The sequence below is a fragment of the Cyrtonyx montezumae genome, unplaced genomic scaffold (genome assembly GCF_038088225.1).
Source record: "Cyrtonyx montezumae isolate F1298 unplaced genomic scaffold, pur_monq_1.0 scaffold_9, whole genome shotgun sequence".
NCBI lineage: Eukaryota > Metazoa > Chordata > Aves > Galliformes > Odontophoridae > Cyrtonyx > Cyrtonyx montezumae.
Window position 1 is genome coordinate 10,728,344 of NW_027072100.1, and position 19,565 is coordinate 10,747,908.

At 42.3% G+C, this 19,565-nt stretch overlaps 1 protein-coding gene across 2 annotated transcripts; it reads right to left on the reverse strand.

Moving 5' to 3' along the window:
* Window positions 1–306: 306 nt before the first annotated feature.
* On the reverse strand, window positions 307–19,392 carry RPRD1B (regulation of nuclear pre-mRNA domain containing 1B). 2 transcript variants are annotated; one of them, XM_065754140.1, is made up of 8 exons: window positions 19,142–19,392; window positions 17,829–17,958; window positions 16,628–16,761; window positions 11,908–12,023; window positions 9,995–10,121; window positions 8,971–9,146; window positions 2,846–2,900; window positions 1,181–1,268 (listed from the first exon to the last, which is right to left on the reverse strand). In XM_065754140.1, the coding sequence occupies exons 1-7, from the start codon at window positions 19,290–19,292 to the stop codon at window positions 2,850–2,852; spliced, it is 885 nt and encodes a 294-aa protein (XP_065610212.1). In that variant the 5' UTR covers window positions 19,293–19,392; the 3' UTR covers window positions 1,181–1,268; window positions 2,846–2,849. The 2 variants fall into 2 exon arrangements, with proteins under 2 accessions (XP_065610211.1, XP_065610212.1); XM_065754139.1 differs by lacking the exon at window positions 2,846–2,900 and having other exon boundaries at window positions 307–1,268; window positions 19,142–19,390.
* Between the last annotated feature and the right edge of the window lie 173 nt (window positions 19,393–19,565).

Here is a 19,565-nt window from a genome sequence, read left to right on the forward strand (position 1 = left end):
AGCAAATGAAGAGTATTTTAACTTTTTTCCCCAATAATAAAGTCAACTCACAATCAGTGATACAAAATTAAGTACATCCTTCTAATACCTACATGCATAGATATAGCACATGTGCATACTGGATGTGTATATGGGTCTACTTCCTAGATTAAAAAAGTGTTTATATCACATTTAAATCTCCGTTCATCAAATAACTTGACTAAAGCTACAGGGAGAATGTATAGGATGCTTTCACAGCGTGACCACCTTCGGAGTAATCTGCCACCAGGATCTGACCCTCCACAATCCACCATTCCAACCTCTCAGTTAAACCAAAGCTTCTGCAATCATTTATTTTGTATAATGAAGAGAAAAAATATAGTATAAATCTAAGGTAGCTAGAACAAAATTTACTTCCACTCTCGTTTAGGTAATATCCAGTTCTGCATGGCTCAGCAGAGCTTAAATTATGAAGCTCTCTAATTCACAAAGAAAAGCTGTTTATTTTTATTGCCTGTGGTGAGTTTCAATTTATGTTCATGCCAAAGAGGAACTATTTTTTATGTGAGGCCTACAACAGCATGAGGAACTGTAGGTTTAAAATATTTGTGCCATTGTTCAGTAGGTGCCTTTGTCCTTCACTGACATGATATAGTACCTGCAGACACACATGCACGCACCCCTACGAAGCCCACTAGCCACTACTGCTTTCAGACACGAGGTTCAGAAACCCAGCTAAAACAGGCAAGACATTCTGAAATAATACAATAGTTTTACAGAGGAAAATGTTACACGGTCAGCCTTTCTTCAAACACTTTCCAGATATATATGTACATGATTCTTATGTCTTCTGTGGGGTTACAAGTGCTAAGAGCCAACAAACTAAAGGATAAGGAAAAATTATAAGAGAAGATTGATTATATGGACTATCCCCACTCCCTTAAGAGCTCACAAAAACTCGCTCTTAATCCTGCCCTCCTTGTGAGCCACAGAGAGAGGGTGAGCATGAGCAGCCAAGCAGGTGAAAGCAGGGTCTGAAAGTTCTTTCCTACTGTACATCGGGGAAGACTGGATTTCCAGTCAACATCAGTCTTCTTACTTTTGCTGGTAATAATGGAAACTAGGGGACACCGTTTGCTCTAGTCTGTTGAAAAGAGGTCACCAGCAGATGGCAGAGGTGCCAGACCTCCTGTGACGTTGGGCAGCAGTGACAGATCTGGAAGGCTCTGGATGTGAGATTTCAGCTCCTTGCGGACCTGGGTTACCCGAGCAAGCTTCTGTTTATATTCCTGAGGGAAAGAGACAAGAGACCAAGCATCAAACACAGGTTAACTCAGACTGCTTTTAGTTAAGCCAGGATTATTACTTTTTTTTTTTAAATGAGGATTCTGGGTTTAGGTGGCAAGGTACTGGTCCTCTCCACAGCTACTGCACAACTGCAGAGCTGTCATCTGCACCCAGACCCACAACCTGCATCAACAGGAAGTCCAACAGGAAGCTATGACATCTCAGAGCCACTGATCTTGCCATGATACTTCAGCACAAGTTACCTAAGCGTCCATACATCCACTGAGACGTGGTAGATATATCTGATAGAACTGCCATTACATAGTTGCTCTATTCTCCAGACAAAAGGCTTTTGCTCAGAGCTGAAGGAGGAATCTGACATACCGTTCTTCAGATGCATCCCACTGACAAAGGCAGCAGGCTGAGGAACACCACAGGTATTACTCTTCTGAAATGCTCTTCCTCCCACCCCAGCTTGAAGAATTTTGAGTGCTTGGTTGTGAAATAGAGACTCCTTGTCATGAGACACACAACACATGCTAGCAACTCCAGCAGCTGGAACGTTAAACTGGCACGTGAGCACTGAACACAAATGACCACTAAATATAAATCAGACAAAAGTTTGTCCACACTGGATTGAAAGCAAGCGAATGAGAGCTGCCAACATTTTCAGAACTTAAATGCAACAAAGGGAGAAGAGCAGCAAGTTAAATTTCCCTGAAGCAGCAGCCTGCAAGTAGCCTTCCCATAAATGAGTTTTGGATTGAGCGTTAAAATTCCATTTTGTGGACAGTTCTCTTCGAGGTCTTTATAAACAATCCAGACACAGGGCTAATGCAGACTAAGCAAGTTTTCAGATGGATTAAATCAGGAGGAATTGTTGACTCCTGTGGGGGTGGAAAGGCCTCGCAGAGAGATCTTGCCAGGTAAGAGATGGGCAGACACCAGCTGTGCCTGGGGTGTGGGGGCCGTGCATGGAGCCAGCTCGTGGGACTCCATCCTCGTGGGTCCCTTCCCACTCAGGAGAGGTTCTGTGATTCTCTGCAATATTTACCATCCTCAGACGTCTCCACAACCCGAAACAAACCAGGTAACAGTGATCAGTATTTCATAACGAGGTGACAGAAGAAGAGCTTGGACCCTGCCACTGAAAGACCCTCAACTCAGTGTGCTTAGGAGCAGATCAACACACGCTCCAATTAACCAACACAGAACTCTCAATTAAGGATTTATATCTGTATTATTTCCAAAGTTCTGTGACTGTTCCGTAAACATTCAGTCACAAAAAACAGCTGTTCAAATAAAAAACAGTATTACATAATTTCTTCTGGAATGCACTAATTTTTACCTAATTACACATGTCGGTGGGAGGAAGCATCTCCAGAATGAAACTAGAAGAATGACATGCAGTAGGCCTCCATAAAGCCCGCCGTATCATTAATATACATTTCTTAATTACTTGGCAAAGAGAACAGTTTACCAGAGAACAGAAGTTTGTCTTTGAAGATCAAATGGGAATAGCGCACATTAAATCAAAATGTTTCTGAAGGGTTTACAACTTTAATCCAATCTTTCTAACCTTCTCAGTGATGGAAATTCTCTTCACCTTCTCCAAATATCAAAGCGAGCAGTTCCTGCAGGGTTACAAGCAATGAGTTTACATTCTCTCTTTCATTACGTTGAATTAGAATAGTGAGAGCAGCAGAATTGATTACAACAACTCAAATACACCTGAAAAACCTAGTATAAATATATTCTGTAAGTTTCCAGCCAGCCCCAAACTACTGTGCCCCTTACCTTCCAAACTCACATTCTTTTATAAGGCTCGTCGAGTTCACATAATTCTGCTAGCATGCATGGGAATATGCACTGAAATAATAATTCAGAGCCCCACCAGATACATGAAGTACTGCACTGTTCACAGAGGGGAACAGCAACAACAAAAACACCACTTGAGAGATGGTGTGCTCATTCATTTAGGGTTGCTAGGTTTCGTTTTGGTTTTGTTTCATGGAAGACAAATCAGGATTAAAATAAGAATGCACTCAACGTCCCTACTCGTGCCACTCCTGGAAATACCTCAGTAGGGAAACAAGGCAAGAAAGAATTATGAAGACAAAAAAAAAGAAAAACATTTTTAAGCATGAACACAGAAGAAAAGCAGATAAAGATGAAAGCCATCAAAGCACTGAGTTCCTACTTCTAACCCATTCCTCTAAGAGGACACAGAAGCCAACAACTGGGAAAAGAAAGACCAAAAACTTTATTCTGCTCAAGACTGGGACTTAACAATTAATGCGAGACAGGGTGACAGCAGAATGCCCTCTCCTGCACACATGGAATAGAGACAACAGAAATTCTCATTTTCCAAATACTAACAGAAAGAAGGTAGAGGAGGCTGTGTTTAGAGTGATTTTTTTTTTGAGGGGTGAGGGTGGAGGGGGAGGTGAGAGAGCAGAAGAATTAAATAAAAAGATTAAGAGTCAATAATAATAAAATTGCAAATGAGAAGGGAGTGATGGATACCAAGTCAAGAAAGGGCAGCACTTTCTCAAGAACGTGAAATTATCACTCTTTTACCCCCTGTAGCAACTCTAGTTACTAAAGATAGGGGAAAAAAAAATCAAGAATGGCAAGAAACAAATCATCCAAGCCTAGCAAATGGTGTAGAAAATACAAATTCCAAGAATAAATCAAGAAAAGATCCCCAGTGCTGCTTGAATTGCCTAGATCCCTGAATAAGAATACTGTGAGAACAGATAAGCCCAATATTTACCTTCACTGTAAGAGGAAGGTCAGTTCTGCCCCAGAAGTAGCAGAGCAGGAAGAATTGGACAGTCAAGATGATTAGACTTCACTTGTAAGCTGAAGACATTCCATGTGATTATGTTTATTTAAACTGATTCAGTTTGAGTCTAATTTTCTTTTTAAGTAACTATTTATAAGAGCAAGAATCTTTGAAATGCTCTTGCTTGTTATCCCAATTCTAGTAATTCTAACTTTACCTTATTAGTAGGTTAATGAAGGTGTCAACTAGACTACAAAAGTTTTAGTTAAAGCAATAAGGCCTAAATCCTCCTGTTCAAAAAAATACACAACAGGAAAAATAAGCCAAGAATACAAAAAGACCCACAGGGAAATAGCAGTATCAGCCCCAGATACATTAAACACTGGCTCAGAAAGCACACTGTTCAGGAATGGAAACATAAGGGAGTAATCCAGGAATCAAGATTTCCTAGAAGAGATGAATGCTCACTGGGCAGATCAGATACACAACACTGACTGCATTACAGAACTGCCTCTTGTGTGTGTGTGTGTGATGCTTCCCATCTGCTCTGGTACTGAGGAGTGCTGTCTGCCCACCATGCAGCCAAGGACTGCAGAGGCTGAGCACCAACGTGGGCCAACAGGAGCTTGGGGAGGCACAGCTCAGAGGAGGGAGGCACTGCTCCAAGCACAGAGCCCAGCTGCAGCCACTGCTGCACTAGAGTTCTGAAAGCCAGCTGCAACATGGAAGAAATGTGAGGCACAGCTCTGGATCATCTCGCCTCCTTAAGAAGCAGGAGGTGTATTTACATGGATTTAGCACTTGTCATATTCAGGAGCACACCCGAGCTGTGCTGAGGAGCACGTGTAAGCAGGGGCACATAACCTCCTTCCAGGCTCAGTGGTTTTTCCTTTCTCCCCACAGACCAAGTGGTGGTCATGTTCTGCATTACTGAACTGGAAGCAGCTTTTTAGAGAAGCATGTTTTTCATTTAGCTACCTTACATGACAGGCTTCAAAACTGCATATTGTGGATTTCTTGCAATAAGGTCCATCTACTCCATAAAAACCCACAAGAAATGAAGTGCACTTCCAAAAAAAAAAAAAAAACCACTGCTTGCTGAGATCTTAGTTTGGACACTGTGCATCTAGCTAATTGCCTTGCTGCAGAGTAGGTTTTCATTAAGATTAACAGTATCTGGGATCCTATTTGCCTTTTTTAGGCAAAATAATGAGATCTTTGCTGTAAGCAGGACTTTGAGACTGAAAAAAAACTGGCACTGTGCCACATGAATGCCTCTGCTAATCAGTATTCCTTTTCAGTGTATTCCTTTTCAGTACGCAGAATTCAACATCCACACCATCCGAGTGAGTTGGATGCTTAGAGCCTGGAATAAACATGGAATCAGAATTAAACACCTCTGAACAAACCTGATGGAAGCGTTTCATCCAGAGTAAGCCTTTCTAGAACATTACCAGACTGGCTGGTGTTGATGTGACAGGAAATTCCTTCCAAGGAGTGCAGCACCGCTCGGTGCACCTCGGAGAGTTACACAGCAGACTGCATTTGAGCTTAATATTTGCTCTAGGTCAAGCAGTAACATGCTGTATGCCCTCACATCAATTGTAATTACTGCAAAACATCTAGTTAAGCATTAATGAGAATTCAGAAAGTGATTAAGAGCTCTCAGTCTCCATTTTGATATGCTATAGGTAAATCAGATACACGAAAGCAAAAGATGTCAGGGGAAAAAAAATGCACCAAGGGCTCAACAGATGTGAAAAGTATAGAGTGAGTGAGAAGCCTGGCAGTAAGTGCAGGATCAGGCCCGTGACTCCTGGCTGTGAGGAAGCACTGTTTAAAGTGAAATTCAGTGTTCAGTACTGAATGACAGAACCCACCATAACATTCAGTAAATTAATCTAAAGGAATATTTGCACTTAAAATTACATGCCTTGTAATAGGCGGCTTGACATCAGCTCTGGCCCAGCTGCTTTCACTCTGCAGCGTGCTGCCAAAATGAAAGGAATTCTTCCTTGCTGTCCCTGTAACTGCTTTTAGGCTAGAATCAAACCACCACAATCTTTTTTTCAATAAAGCAGCCTTAATTGTTAGGCTTTCAACTTTTCTGCTGCACCCTGGAAATTGTTATCTTAAAAGCAGTTTGTCCACGTGCTGCGATCTCCAGGCTGGTTTTCTCCCTTCCAATTACCAGCATTTCTCAGCATTGTGTTTTTTCAATCCTTACACCAGACCTCACCTGTGCTGAAGGGTAATTCATTGCCCAAGGCCACCTTTCTCAGCACACTGCCCCTCAGTAACAGCTTTGCTGCAACTGAAGACAAGAGCTCTGCATCCTGAGGTTTCGGCATCACACAGGATTTTGTGCATTAGCCCATCAGGCATAAATGTACCCAGCTTGTATGTATTGATAATTTGTTGTGTTTCCATGAGGGATAGTATTAATAGGATCATTAAACTGTAGCTCTTCAGACAGCAAAAAGCTGCTTTTCAGTACAGAAACTGTATCTGTTTTCATTAATATCACAGTGAAGGACGTTATTTTACAAGTAAAACATGAGAAATACCCCCAGTGAGTCTTGAACAACACATTTATATATCTTGTAATAATACTGAGTCACACTAACACCAGAAACCCCCATTCCTCCACTGATATCCTGGCCTAGATTAGGATCATGAAATAAACAGTCTGCCTTCTATCTACAAAAACCTCCTCATTTGAGAGTCAACAAACTTACTCACAGCAGTGAAAGCTTACAGTCAGTAGCACCAAGGATCCTGGGAAAGGGATCTCAAGAGCACAAATCATTCAACAAGAAGTAATTTAAAGTCACACTGTTTTCAGTTGTTTCCTCCTTTCAGCCTTTGCTTCAAGAAAATGTTTTGGCTTTTTACTGTGCTTCCTAACAGCCAGCAAGGATTTCAGATACCTCTACTAAAACGCTCATTAGCACTACAAAGAAAAATCCAGGCCCTTATCAAGTGGTACTGTGAGAACATCAAACAGAGCTGATAAGCAGATATGGCCTGCCACATCTGTAATCAACAACTTCCATTATTGATTAACCCTCCACAACTCAGGAACAATGGGGTGCTTTAATCAGGCAATATCCCCAGCTAAGATTTGAGGCAAGCATGAATTGTGCCTTCATGTTAAATAAATATCAACGAGCATCTCTTCCAACTAATTTCAGACTTCTATAGTACTAAGACCATCTTATTTTGGCAGAAGGACAAAGACTATTCTAATCAGTGATTAAAATCATTCTTGAGTTTCCAAAGCATTAAAAACGTGTTTACATTTAACAGCACACAAACAACCCTTCCTGCTACCACACAGGATTATTCCTATCAAAGTAGCTCACACACTGAGCTGCTTAACCTTCAATTTTCAATTTAATTTACTTTGTGACTCTGCCAGAGTTAGCTTTCGAATAATGGTCCTCATCAACATCAAACCACAACAAAAAACCACAACTGTAATAATGTTTCAGTCAGTGCATTAGAGACCTTAATGCTGTCTCAAACTGACTCGAGTGTACGATCTGTTCCTCCATTTCTGGAGAGCACTGCTGCTCAACAGTTTGTCATTTGCCTTAAAAAAAAAAAATAATGAAACAGCAGTGTATCATTTAATTTCTTTTTAATATATGTATGTTCTACTAGACAAAATTCCTCCTTTTAGTAAAAGACCTGACCCAAGATTTCCACCAGCATTCAGCCAATCTGTGCCAGAAACAATTTGTTGTTATGGCATCTTTCGTATTTATATTTGAAAGTGTTTTTCAAATCCTCAGTCATAAGACAGATGTTACATTTGAAGAAATTCAAGCTAAACAAGCGAACAGAATCAACTAGCTGCACTTGCTTGGCTGATTTAGAAACATGTTGCCTTGCCAGAGCAAGACTCTTCACAATCACAAGACATTTAGAAACTCCAATATAAACACACATGACGAAGGATACATTCGAAATGAAGTTTACCTCAGAACAATGTTGCCTAGCTGTCAGAAAATTGGGTTTGTCGTGATGGTAAACAGAATTTGCAATTTCTACAGCACAGTCTCCTTCCAGAAGACTTTGTCCTCTACAGCAACTCATGTCCCACCCAGCAGCAGCTGTTCATAATAATCAGCAGCCGACAGTGTAGAGGAAGCCCTTAATGTGTCGCCAAGGGGCAGTTTAACAGATGGCAGAGTGACATACAACCAAAATCATTAATTAAACTTCCATACTAGTCCCATGGTGCACTGCTAAAAACTTCTGTGAGAAAGAGCACTTCAGATAAATGGATGTCTGCTGCAGCCTGTGCACTCGCCTAGGGCTTGTGGCTGATGCTCAGGTCCAGCCAGACCCATTTTCAGTTTCATGCCCTCCTTGCTCAAAACAGCTATGGCAGGAGAAGCAAGTCATCAGCTTTTGGTGTTAGCCCAATTTGTACTCTGCCACAGAAGCTGTAGGTAAAAGCAGCTGTCAAAGGATGGACGCCAGAAGAATTGGCTTGAACTGTACATCTATCAGGTAGAGGTTAGAAGGCAGATGAAGCACTCAGCCATAACGACAACAAAAAGCAAGCCACCAACCTACCACAATACAGCTAGCTACACCAGGGGGATGATGACTTTTTGAGAACGGAGACTTCACTTAGAAAAACGACTACACATGAAGAAGTTCAAGTGGGCCTATATTTCCTTAAAAGCCATCAAGTTACAGGCCTTCCAGAGCCAACACGTAGCTAAAATATCAAACTCAATTTGTTTTCTCCGGAGTTTTTATACCGCTTCCCTCTCTGTTTTGCTCCAAATGGAAACACCACCTACAGTCATCATCTCTTAGATAAACACACACATCTGGAGTCGAGCGGGAGCACCTGGGGAGGCACCCAGCTTGCCAGCAGCGGGTCCATCAGTACTCACTTCCAGCTTCTTCTCTTTCTCTGTCAGTACGTCCTTCTGATTCTGCGTGTACTCGATCAGCATGCGTGCCAGCTGGCGCCGGTCCTCCAGCTCCGCTGCCAGCCGCCCGTTGTACTCAGCCAGCAACAGGCACGCTTCGTCCACCGTCTTTGAAAGGCGCTCGGCCGCCTCTTTGTCTGCAAAAGGAGAGTTTGGTTTTAAACTCTGTCCTCTAGATTACTGCTCTTCAGCAGAAGGGCTACAATTCACCGTCCGTGCACGCAGTGACGTGCCGTTCAGATACGCTTCTGGCTCAGTGTGAAAACAATTCTGACTGCAGAGGACGTGAAGGGCTAGAGGCTCAAGAATGGTGTTTTTCAGCAACTGATGGGATCAACTGCATTTTGCTCTGGCAGAGATGTCAACAATAAGGGATGGGAGGGAATTCCATAACCAGATCAATTAATCTAATACTGCAGGCTGTACTTCTAGAACTTAATTGAACAAATTAGATGGCGTGCACTTAATTCTTTTCTGTGAAAAACTCCTAATTACCAATACAAGCAATCACGTGAACTGCACACCACTCTTCACAGTTGGACACAGTGTGAGCATCTTTCAAAGAAACGACTAAGTGACTGTTCATAATGAGTTATAAATTAAACTACTTCCAGTAATAAAAGTCAAACGGGTTTCAAATTACTTCTCAAAAACAATTGCAAAACCCAGTTTAAATAAAGAGTGAAAGACTTATGAGGACAGCAAGTTTCCTTTTCCATAGCAATCAGCGTGTACGTGTTTACTCAGGACAATTCTGATAGAACTCAAAGGTATGTAACATTCAAAATATTCAAAATCAATCATCCATTTGATAACTCTGGCCCTATTTCCTTTACATGCTGTCAGGATGCCAAGAACTACAAAGCAAGGATACAGAAGCAGAAATTCACCCCATACATTGCAATTCTTTACAGATCAGCATTATATATACACACATATAAAGCTTCTCTTTGCACCAATATTCTTTTATCTTCCAGTTTCATACCTGTAATTTTCTCCAGTAATGAAACATCTTGAACTTCCTGAGGCAGGGAGGCAATTTTTTGCCGCACTGTAGCATCTCCTGATGCTGCATTCTCCAAGTCTTGCAGAGCTTTGATCAAATCCTCCGTCTAAAAGACAAATTAGCTAACATTAAATGAAGGTAACTTCTCTGCCAATTCCTGTGGATGTGTCCTCTCCCATCCGAAGTCATCCACTTAAAAGGAACCATTCTCAGAATATTTTTTGCAGGTAATCTTTGAAGAGTTGCTTCCTCACACAGGAAGTATTCATTAAATTTACAGCACTCCAGTGCTAAGGTAGCTTATGCACAATTAGAGTAGAATCATCATCTCCAAGACTCCATAGTGGAAAACTTATCATTCCAATTAAGATAAGTGATCGTTTAAGTCAAAGCCTAAAAGTACACCACACGCCAGACTGAGGAACCACCTGGCCTTCACACAGCATCAGATTTGGTCTGTTTCTGTTCACTGAGCATCTCTTTGACACCTTCTCTTAAGCTGGCAAGAGCACATAGGCACACTGTTTTTGAATTCCAGAGGTGCATTCTGACATGTAAACAGACAGAGCACCTTGTACCAGCTCAAACAAAAGGGCAACATATTTCCACAGTTACATGTTCTAAAGTTTCCTAAACTTTATGGTAGGAAACAGATACAGCTGTTAAAGCAAAAGTTCATGCTGTCCTGATTTTGCTAAGACACTGCTATCCTCATTTAGGAAAACTAGTTTTTTGGAAGTACACGACACTCCGACTGCACTCCATCGTATCCCCTCAGCTTCACCTCCCAACTGTTCTAACACTGAGAAAAATACATCAGCTTAAATGAATACACTCGAAAGATATCCCAGTTTAAAAATAATGTGGATGAGGACAGCCTAGTGAATAGCTCTGCTGACCTAATGTATCTGCCCTATACAGCTCCAGGATCACGGAGGGAGAAAAGGAGATTTCACAAGCAGAAAAAAAATGCATTTCATATCTTTAATACAAGCCTTTGTAACTGCAATGCTTGCCCTAGAAACAGCATTGATACTTAAGCAGCATTTCAATAGTTAGTTTGAAAACAAATAAAAAGCACTGAAAACTTTTAAGTAAGTAGTTATGAAAGCCTCATCATTTTATCTGGGGGAAAAAAAAAAGCCTATTGCTTAACAGTTATCATTTCTTCGGAAACAGTTACTATTTCTAACAGTAACAAAGAACATTTATCATCAAGAGAAACCAAAAGTTGCAAGGCCTCTGGAGCTAAAACAAAAACAACCACCACTTATTTCTTTGACAGCTGTGATTTATTTTTATTTCTCAAAGTTTACACTCTACCAGATGGATAGTGTAATTTTTTGTATCCTTTTCAAATGAACATATGTTAAACCATTGCGTATTTTGTAGCCTTAAATGGTCAGAACAATCCTCTATTTCATTCCTATTATTTCCACACACCAACATATGACAAAAAAAACCACCCGATTTTCCTAATCAACTCCCATAGAAACCTATCAAAGGTTGAGCTTTTTTGCACACAATGGGAGATAAATGCCCTGCCAATAATAATGATAATGAAAGAAACCTGAAAACCTAGTTCTAATAGAGTTAAAGCTTTAGGTTTAAGAGATTACACACTGATCTCAGAAAGAACGTAAAATAAAGTTTCTCTAGCACTGCAATTCTTTTCTGGTATCAATACTCAGACCTTAGTTTGGTCTACCTGAAATCATTCAGAACTGGCAGAGTTTCAATATGAAAGGAATCTGTTCCATTTCACACTGACATCTCAACCCCCAACTGAACTTCCCCATCCGATGCATTTTACTTGTTGGGAGCTCCACCTTGTGGTGGGATCACACGGGAGGAGGCCTGCAGAGCTCCCACTCCCACCCCTCCCCGCCTACCAGCAGTGGCCCAGCGCTGGGATCTTGGGGTGAGTAGCTCCCAGGGTAATCGTCATCTTCCTCCTCTTGTATTTGCTGAAAAGTCCGCTTTAAAGACGACTTCTTCTCTTCTGCAACTGAAGACACACAAGCAACTCATTTGGATGTGAGATCTGCCCACATTCACCATCTCTACTTCAAAATAACCATTGTGCTCTTGAGGTTTAGGCCTCTCTGAAGAGAGGGGTGACCACAGACAGACTAACACTGGCATCATCTTTCAAATAATCAAATACAAAACACCAAGAACAGCCTGATTTTGCCCACACAGTTCTCTGTATGTGCACACACTCAAACTATAAGGTTACAGTCTTCCTACTGCAGTACACACAGCACATATCTTTGAGCCTCCTATGTTGGAAGAAGGAAAGACAAGTAAATGCTCTCATCTGCCTATAAATGGCAGGTCTTCAGCACTGCTTGGATTCCCCAGTTAATATTACATATGCCAGTAAGGACTTTCTACCAGTAGAAATGAAGCATGGATCCCAAGATACATATGGACAGATGAAATTCAAGTTCTTTTTTGCACCAAGCATCCATTCGCTGCAGTCTCACAATCAATTGAGTAACTGCTGGTTATTCAACCTTTCACTCTTCCATCACAACAGACTCCAGGACAGCTCTGTCAAACTCCAACTCTGCAGCATGATGTGATGGCAGCAGCAGCTACAGGCAGAGCATGAACCAATCTCCCAGCAGGAAACCTATAACACTTCAGAAATAATTTCATAAAGCAAGACAGTGGGGTGAACGAACCTTAGCACAGCGTATCTTGCCTTGAAAGAGAAGACAGTTTATTAAATGAGTCAGAAGTCCTAATACAGCCTTTGATCCAATTACAGAGCATTCAGAAGACAGACCATTCCTCAAACTTGCCACCACAATTTATAAATCAGGCTCATTTGTTAAAAAAAAAAAGTAGAGGACAGAGTCCAGGGAACATCCTTGGAATCAAACCTCAGCAGCAGAGCCCTCACTATTTACCACTTGTATGCACTTAGCATAAAGTAATTAACCAACAGAAGATAAACACAAGATAATCAATATAAGAATGAATGACCACAGCACGTACAGAAGCAAAAACATGAATGAGAATGGGGATTCAAATTGCTGAAAAACCGCTCCTGCTGTGCAGCCAACTGTTCTACCACGAGACACAGCTCTATGTTTGGTAACGCAGAGGATTTGGCATTTCCATTGAATTTTGCCTGAATAAGATCAAATGAGCTTGACTGGAAAGACTCTATGGAAGATAAGTACACAGACACCCACAGTCCTGAGCAACAGCAGCCAGCTGGTGTGCCCCAAAAGCAGCCACTCCCTGATGGGGGAACAGCAGCCAAGGGACACTGCGGCCTGGTAAGAAAGGAGCAAAGCACCCAGCTTTGCAGTAGCATTCTGGGCACAAGAAGCGTGACAAGGGTGGACTGTGGCACTTCTTTTTTCCCTTCAGCACTGGTAAACGTGGGCAGTAGAAGACCTCCCCAAAAATCTGGAATCATCATCTCCATTACATCAGAACAGATGAAAAGCACTTATTTGCAAACTCGAGAGCATTTGGTAGAAAGGGACCCCTGAAGCAGAACAGGATGCCAGGCATAAATTATAACATACCCTGCTTGGGTAGCCTTCAAAAAAATCTAGTAGTCAGAAGTAATCTACCCACTGAAGTCTACACATACAAAAACACCTGTCCAACAGGAGGAGAGAGAAAGCACTAAGAACATCCAATGCCAATCAGAATTCAACAGCAGTATATTGCACACAGCTTCTGAAACAATCAGGGCATCCTTGTGGAAGATGGACAGCTTCTTCCAGGAAAATCAAGAGCCTGCTGTTGACAGCAACATTAAGAAGAGAGAAGTCATCACTCAAGTAGAATTTGGTTTTCCTGCTTCCTTTGCAGTCTTCCTCACAGCTCAGAAATTGAACTACTCCCTAAAAGCCTTACAAAGGAGCAAAGCACTTTTTCCTCCAAAATAACTGACAATTGCTGTCATAAAAGCTCAGCAGTGAATCTCCAGATTGCTGTTGATCTTGTTGCTGCTGTAGTGCCAGGAAAATCCAGAGAGAATTGTAAAGGTATTCCTCCACCAACTGGCTTTTCAGTCTTCAAATCATCTCTTGTGGCTAGAGGAAGCTTACAGCATCAAACACTTCAGTGACAAAGGATGACTTTTCCTACAAGCTGGCAAAGCAGATCTTCCCATCTAGGCCACCCACCTCTTTGTTCTCATCGCCTGCAGACCGGTTTGAGAGCTAAGAAAGCTTCTTTGATTTCACTCTGGGATCATATGCACAGCAAAGAGAAACTGACTGTGGATCCTATGTACACACACTGAACAGGATAACTAGGAATTTTAAACATTGCTCTGTTAAAAATAATCATTTGATTGATTTTTTCTTTTTTAATCTCAAGGCAATATAAAATGAATGAATGCTTATCTGAGGCCTTGCCACTAATGAAACAAGAAGTAAGCTGCACCACTGAAACATTCACCAATAAGCTTCAAAGATGTCTTTCCTCCCTGATACAGGAGTCTCCTTAATTCTGGCAAGTTTCACAACTCCAAGCACAACCAGTGCTCTTCAACCAGAGCAGAGCCATCCTCTTCAGAATGCCATGACATTACAACTGTAAAACAAGTCAGCATCTTGACTACATTCACCAGCTTGAAAACAATAGAATAACTACTGCAAAGCCTTCAGCAATACATATAGCTGACTACCAGACACTGGACAAACACAAGCTCATCTAAAGGCTATAAACACCCCACGTGAAACTACACCTGACCATGATGAAGCTGCATTTGAAAACATGACAGTCATAACAAGAAAAAGCCTCAGAACTCCAAGGGTTTTTTCAACTAAGGAAAGAAAATTGATTTAAAAACAAACTAAAAGAAAATCCACCACAGTGAACTGACAAAGCAGCAACACTCACACTCCTGAAAAGCCCCGAGTTGTTCTCTCAAATAAAAGACAGCATGTTTATGTCTTCAAGTACCCAGCCAAATCCTAAAATCCTCACCATTTGCCAAAAGCATTTTCACTCACTTTCACACTCAGCCCCTCACACTCTACAAAGCTGGATTTCGTATAAACTGTTTCAAGTTCAAAAGTAGCAGCACTGATTGATACCATCTAACAGCCAATGATACTGAGCAGCAGTTCACTGCCACTTCACCTGGAAGTCACAGCTGTGTTTCTTGGACTCACTGTTTCATTATTATTTTTAAGCTAAACAAACTGATACAGTTATCTAGGTGATTTAAGAACATCAACACTTTCAAGCTAGTGCATTTGAAAAGAATTCAGGAACGTTAAGTTCCATCCTCTCCTGACAAACAGTCGTCTTAGGCCTTGTGCCCAGGCTGCAGAGAACACAGAATGAACTATCCCTACAGTTCTGTGATCCCATTCCCAAATCCTAAGTGTCTGAGCCCTCCCAGAACACATTTCCCCACCTCTCACCCCCAGGACTGAGACCTGCATGGAACATCCTGATGGTCAGGTCAGTCAGTCCAAAAAGAGGTCAGGTCAGCTGCTCCAAAAAGAGGAGACACTACGTTGGAAGGTTTTTGCTGAAAGCTGCTAAAGAACCCATTCAGCAATTTTGCCTGAAGCACATTAAAACCCTCCAAACTGCAGCCTTAGACATATTTACATACTTAACTCATGCCCTCATACTCATTCCATACAATTACCAACCTCAGCAGAAGGCTCACACAAATCTTCCTTGTTTTCACCATCTAAGAATGGCCTAAGAGTACTTTACTAATGATTAAGTGTTGCCTCACAAAGCATCATACTTCTGCAGGGAACCGAGCAAAGCGTGGTCAAAGCAGCAACCTGACTCTAGCTTACATAAAGATGCTGACAGCACCTTCAGCTGCAGGGTGAACAAATTCCCTCAACCAGAACACTCGTCATTTTTAATGACCTTCACTTCCCACAGGCCAGGCATCCTACTGCTGCCTGCTCTTCATTACAGTAAACCCAGAAATACTCTCAGACTCCACAGAATGGGCAGCATCTGCCAAAGCAGTACACAAGTAGAGCAAATCTAACGAGTTTGTACTCAGTTTCTCATCTTTCTAGTGATGAGAAATTCTGGAAAATTATTACTTTCTCCTCAAATGACTTCAGCTGGTATAAGAAAAAAAGACACAACAAGCTTCTGGGAATATATGCCAACTTTCATGCATTTAAAAGCCCTTGTCAAATCATAATAAGATGTATACATGCAAAATTAAAAATTAATAGATAAAAGCACCAATAACATTGAAGGAACCACCATAGCAACCCAGCTAACTCTACTCACAGACATTTAGAGCAGGACAACATAGAACTCTTGTGGATATGACAGCTCCCTACGTCCTGCCTGTTTGCTTTCACATCAAGAGACAGCCCTGCTGCATCCTGCCTGCATGTGCAGAGGCAGAAATTACCTGGAGGCTTACTGCCAGCCACAGGGTAAAACACCTGCAAACCAGAACAGAGAGCTTTACAGAATCACACTTTTCTCTCAAGAGAACCCTGAAGAATCCCCCTCACACTCACCCTGAAAACAGCCCAACTACAGCAACCCAGAGCTTAACACCTCCCCATCACTCTTTCAGTGAATTATATCAATTTAAAAAAAGTAAAATACTCAACAAAAACCACATGAATTTACCTTTAGTTTGAGGACTACTGGAGTCTTCCATAGAAAGTTTCAGCTGCTGTATGAACTCACTGCCATACACACTTCTTTCTTGCCAGATGTTAAGCAATCGTTCCAAGGGCTTCTTGCAGCCCTCATCTGCTTCTCTGCTCAAAGATCAGAAAATAATTACTGTTCAGCTGAAAAACATATGCAGTATTTTAAGAGAGCATCTTCCAAGCTAGCACCTGCATCCACGGACATACAAACTGGGAGAGAATCTCTCCCATTACCTAAAACAAACTCCATAAAATACATTAATGATGGATTTTTCCCTTCTGCTGGAACCAAAGATTGCCTGAAAGCATTCTACGTTCCCACCCCAACATATGGGCAAGAACAGCTTTCAAGGAAGGAACCCACTAACTCTCACAACTTCCAAGAACAGTTATAAAACACCTTCAAGTTGACAATGCTTACAATTCAGGGAATTAACTTAAAACAGTTGTTTCAGTCAATAACATCCTAATTAAAAAGCAGGTTGTTTGGCTCATTAGGCACTTAAACATACTCATTTAGCAGACTGAAAGTTAGACAGCCATCCAGAACAATATACCACTAAATACACAGAACATTAAAGTTGTTTAGCTGAGATAATAAGACTTATTGCACTATTTAGAGAAAATCTTAACTAAGTGATAGTCTACCCTCGCTAGGGCTGCAGCTGCCTCGTTTCTCCCCTTTTATGTATGAAATCCCTCTTCTATCTAGCAAGGAAGCCAATGATCAGATAACCATTAAAACAACCAATAAAACAAAAGAAACTACACCCAAGCCAGAAGAACGACGAGGACACTGCAACCTAAGATACCAGCTCTGCTTTAGATACTTCCAGTAATGAAGAAAAGGTATTCATTAAGAAGGTTCAGCAAACAGATGTAATTATTCAGTTTTACTACCCACAGAACAGATCTGCAAGATCTTCTGGTAACAGTTAAAATAAAGCATAAAGGAGTCACACAGAAAGCACAGATGTCTGTACGTGAATCAGTGCCTCACAACTTTGCTCAAATTCCCCCAATGAGAAATATCACCACAAAACAGTTCCTAGGCTAAGCAGGCTGAACCCAGTCTCTACTACAGACAGGGTGTGAATGCTCTCAATTAGACGCAGCAGTACAAGAACACAGATCTATCGAGACAAAATGAAGAAATACATAATGCAACAACATACCTGGCAACATGAGAAAAAGCATCCACGAGAACAGATTCAAATTCCCTAGTAAATTCAGGGCCTTTCCTCTTACTGTTCTGGATGACATCATTTGCTAAGTATAGGAAAGTAAGCTTCCTACTCGATTTTGCTACGGGGGGAAAGAAAAAAAAAAAAGAATTTGCATTTATTTCTCAGCTCCTTGACCCAAAATCATTAGCATTATTTTCAAAGTAACTTACAGATTTTTAGCCTAAAAACATTTTAAAAGATCTCAATTTTACCAAGGCAAACCAGAGGCTCTCAAGTAAATGAGTCCTTGATCTCTTTACTTCTGTGCTTCACTTTGATTTCCTCTAACTCATAAATCAAACACGAGATTAAGTTTCTTTTGTGCGTAACACCTCATCTCTGAGAAAACTCCTAGGTTTCACTCTTAGAAAGTTTAAAAAGGGCTGTTCTAATCCATATGTAATATAAAAAGGCTTTTTTTTTGTTCATTAGCTTGAGGAAAACAAACAACTTGGTATATGACATAATTTAGAACTTAATGAAAGCATGGGAGAATGCTGTCAGAGAGACTCAGATGTTCTTCCAGACAACATTATTCTGAATAACATTTTATTCCTTCCTTATCCCATAACTTTTCCCGTTGTGACACCACCAGGCCCTATTTCACCACAGGCAGAAGCCATGGGAGATGTTGTTCTTCTGAGTACAATAGCAGAGAGAGAAAACAGAGCTCTGTTCCCACAGCATGCCCCATTGAGATCTCTGAAATCCCATCTTAATGGAAGGGGCACCAACCAATGGCCCTGTGGAGCTTTCTCCACGGAGCACTTCCTAGAGCATCACACACTCCGTGGGCACGTGCCCCTATAAACTCACTGCAAAGCTTTCTGGGAAGTCAGTGGTGCTTCCCAAGGCAAACTTCAGCTCTAAACACAACGAGCACAGAGCATTTCTGGATGATGCTACCTGTTTCACTTCACTTAACTTTGACTGCCCCTGTACAGCTCAACAACGGAGAGATACCCCCAACCCAAACCCACGATTTAGCGGGTGGCATCTCTGTCCACAGCTGGGGGCTGGAACTAAATAAAGTTTAAGGCCCCTTCCAATCCAAACGGCCCACGATTCAAATCCAAAAGCTTCTAACCTCCCAAACCCCCACGTACTGCTCTCTCCCATAGTTCCATGCCCGGGGAGCATCGCCTCAGGCCGCAGCCGCACACCCCCAGCCCTGGGCGGGCGGACGGGAGGCGGCCCAGCAGAAGGGTGGGCGGGAAGGTGAGCAGGGTGAGGGGAAGCCCCGGGCAGAGCTCCGCGCCCACCTTTGCGGAGCTCCCGGTGCCAGACGGAGACGATGGGCCCTGCGTGCTTGCGGTGGTGGATGAGCCACAGCGACAGCGTCTGCACGCTCTGCTGGGAGTTGCTCAGCTCCGATAGCTTCTTCTCCAGCGCCGACTCCGAGAAGGAGGACATGGCGGCGGGCCGGCCCCGCGCCGGGCCTGCTCCGCCCGGGGGAGGGCGCGACGCGGCCGCACCGACAGCAACCCGGCGCCACAAGATGGCCGCCCGCCCTCTCACCCCGCCGCGCGGGGTCAAAGGGCAGCGTCTACGGGGCGCCAGAAAGGACAAACGGCACCGCGACCGCCGAGCGGGGAGGGAATGCAGCGTGCGGCGCATGCGCAGCCTACCCACGAAGCCCGCCAAGACGCCGCGACCGCGCGCCGCTTTTTATTTCAGAGCAAGCGC

Bases quoted from the DNA above. Each gene is read 5' to 3' on its own strand.
- RPRD1B (XM_065754139.1), bottom strand. From the start codon at position 19,292: ATGTCCTCCTTCTCGGAGTCGGCGCTGGAGAAGAAGCTATCGGAGCTG. The intron at 10,122-11,907 runs GTAGGCGGGGAG...TTTGTCTTTTAG, and splicing joins CCAGCGCTGGGCCACTGCTG to ACGGAGGATTTGATCAAAGC. The intron at 1,269-8,970 runs GTGAGTACTGAT...TCTTTCCCTCAG, and splicing joins AGAAAGAGAAGAAGCTGGAA to GAATATAAACAGAAGCTTGC.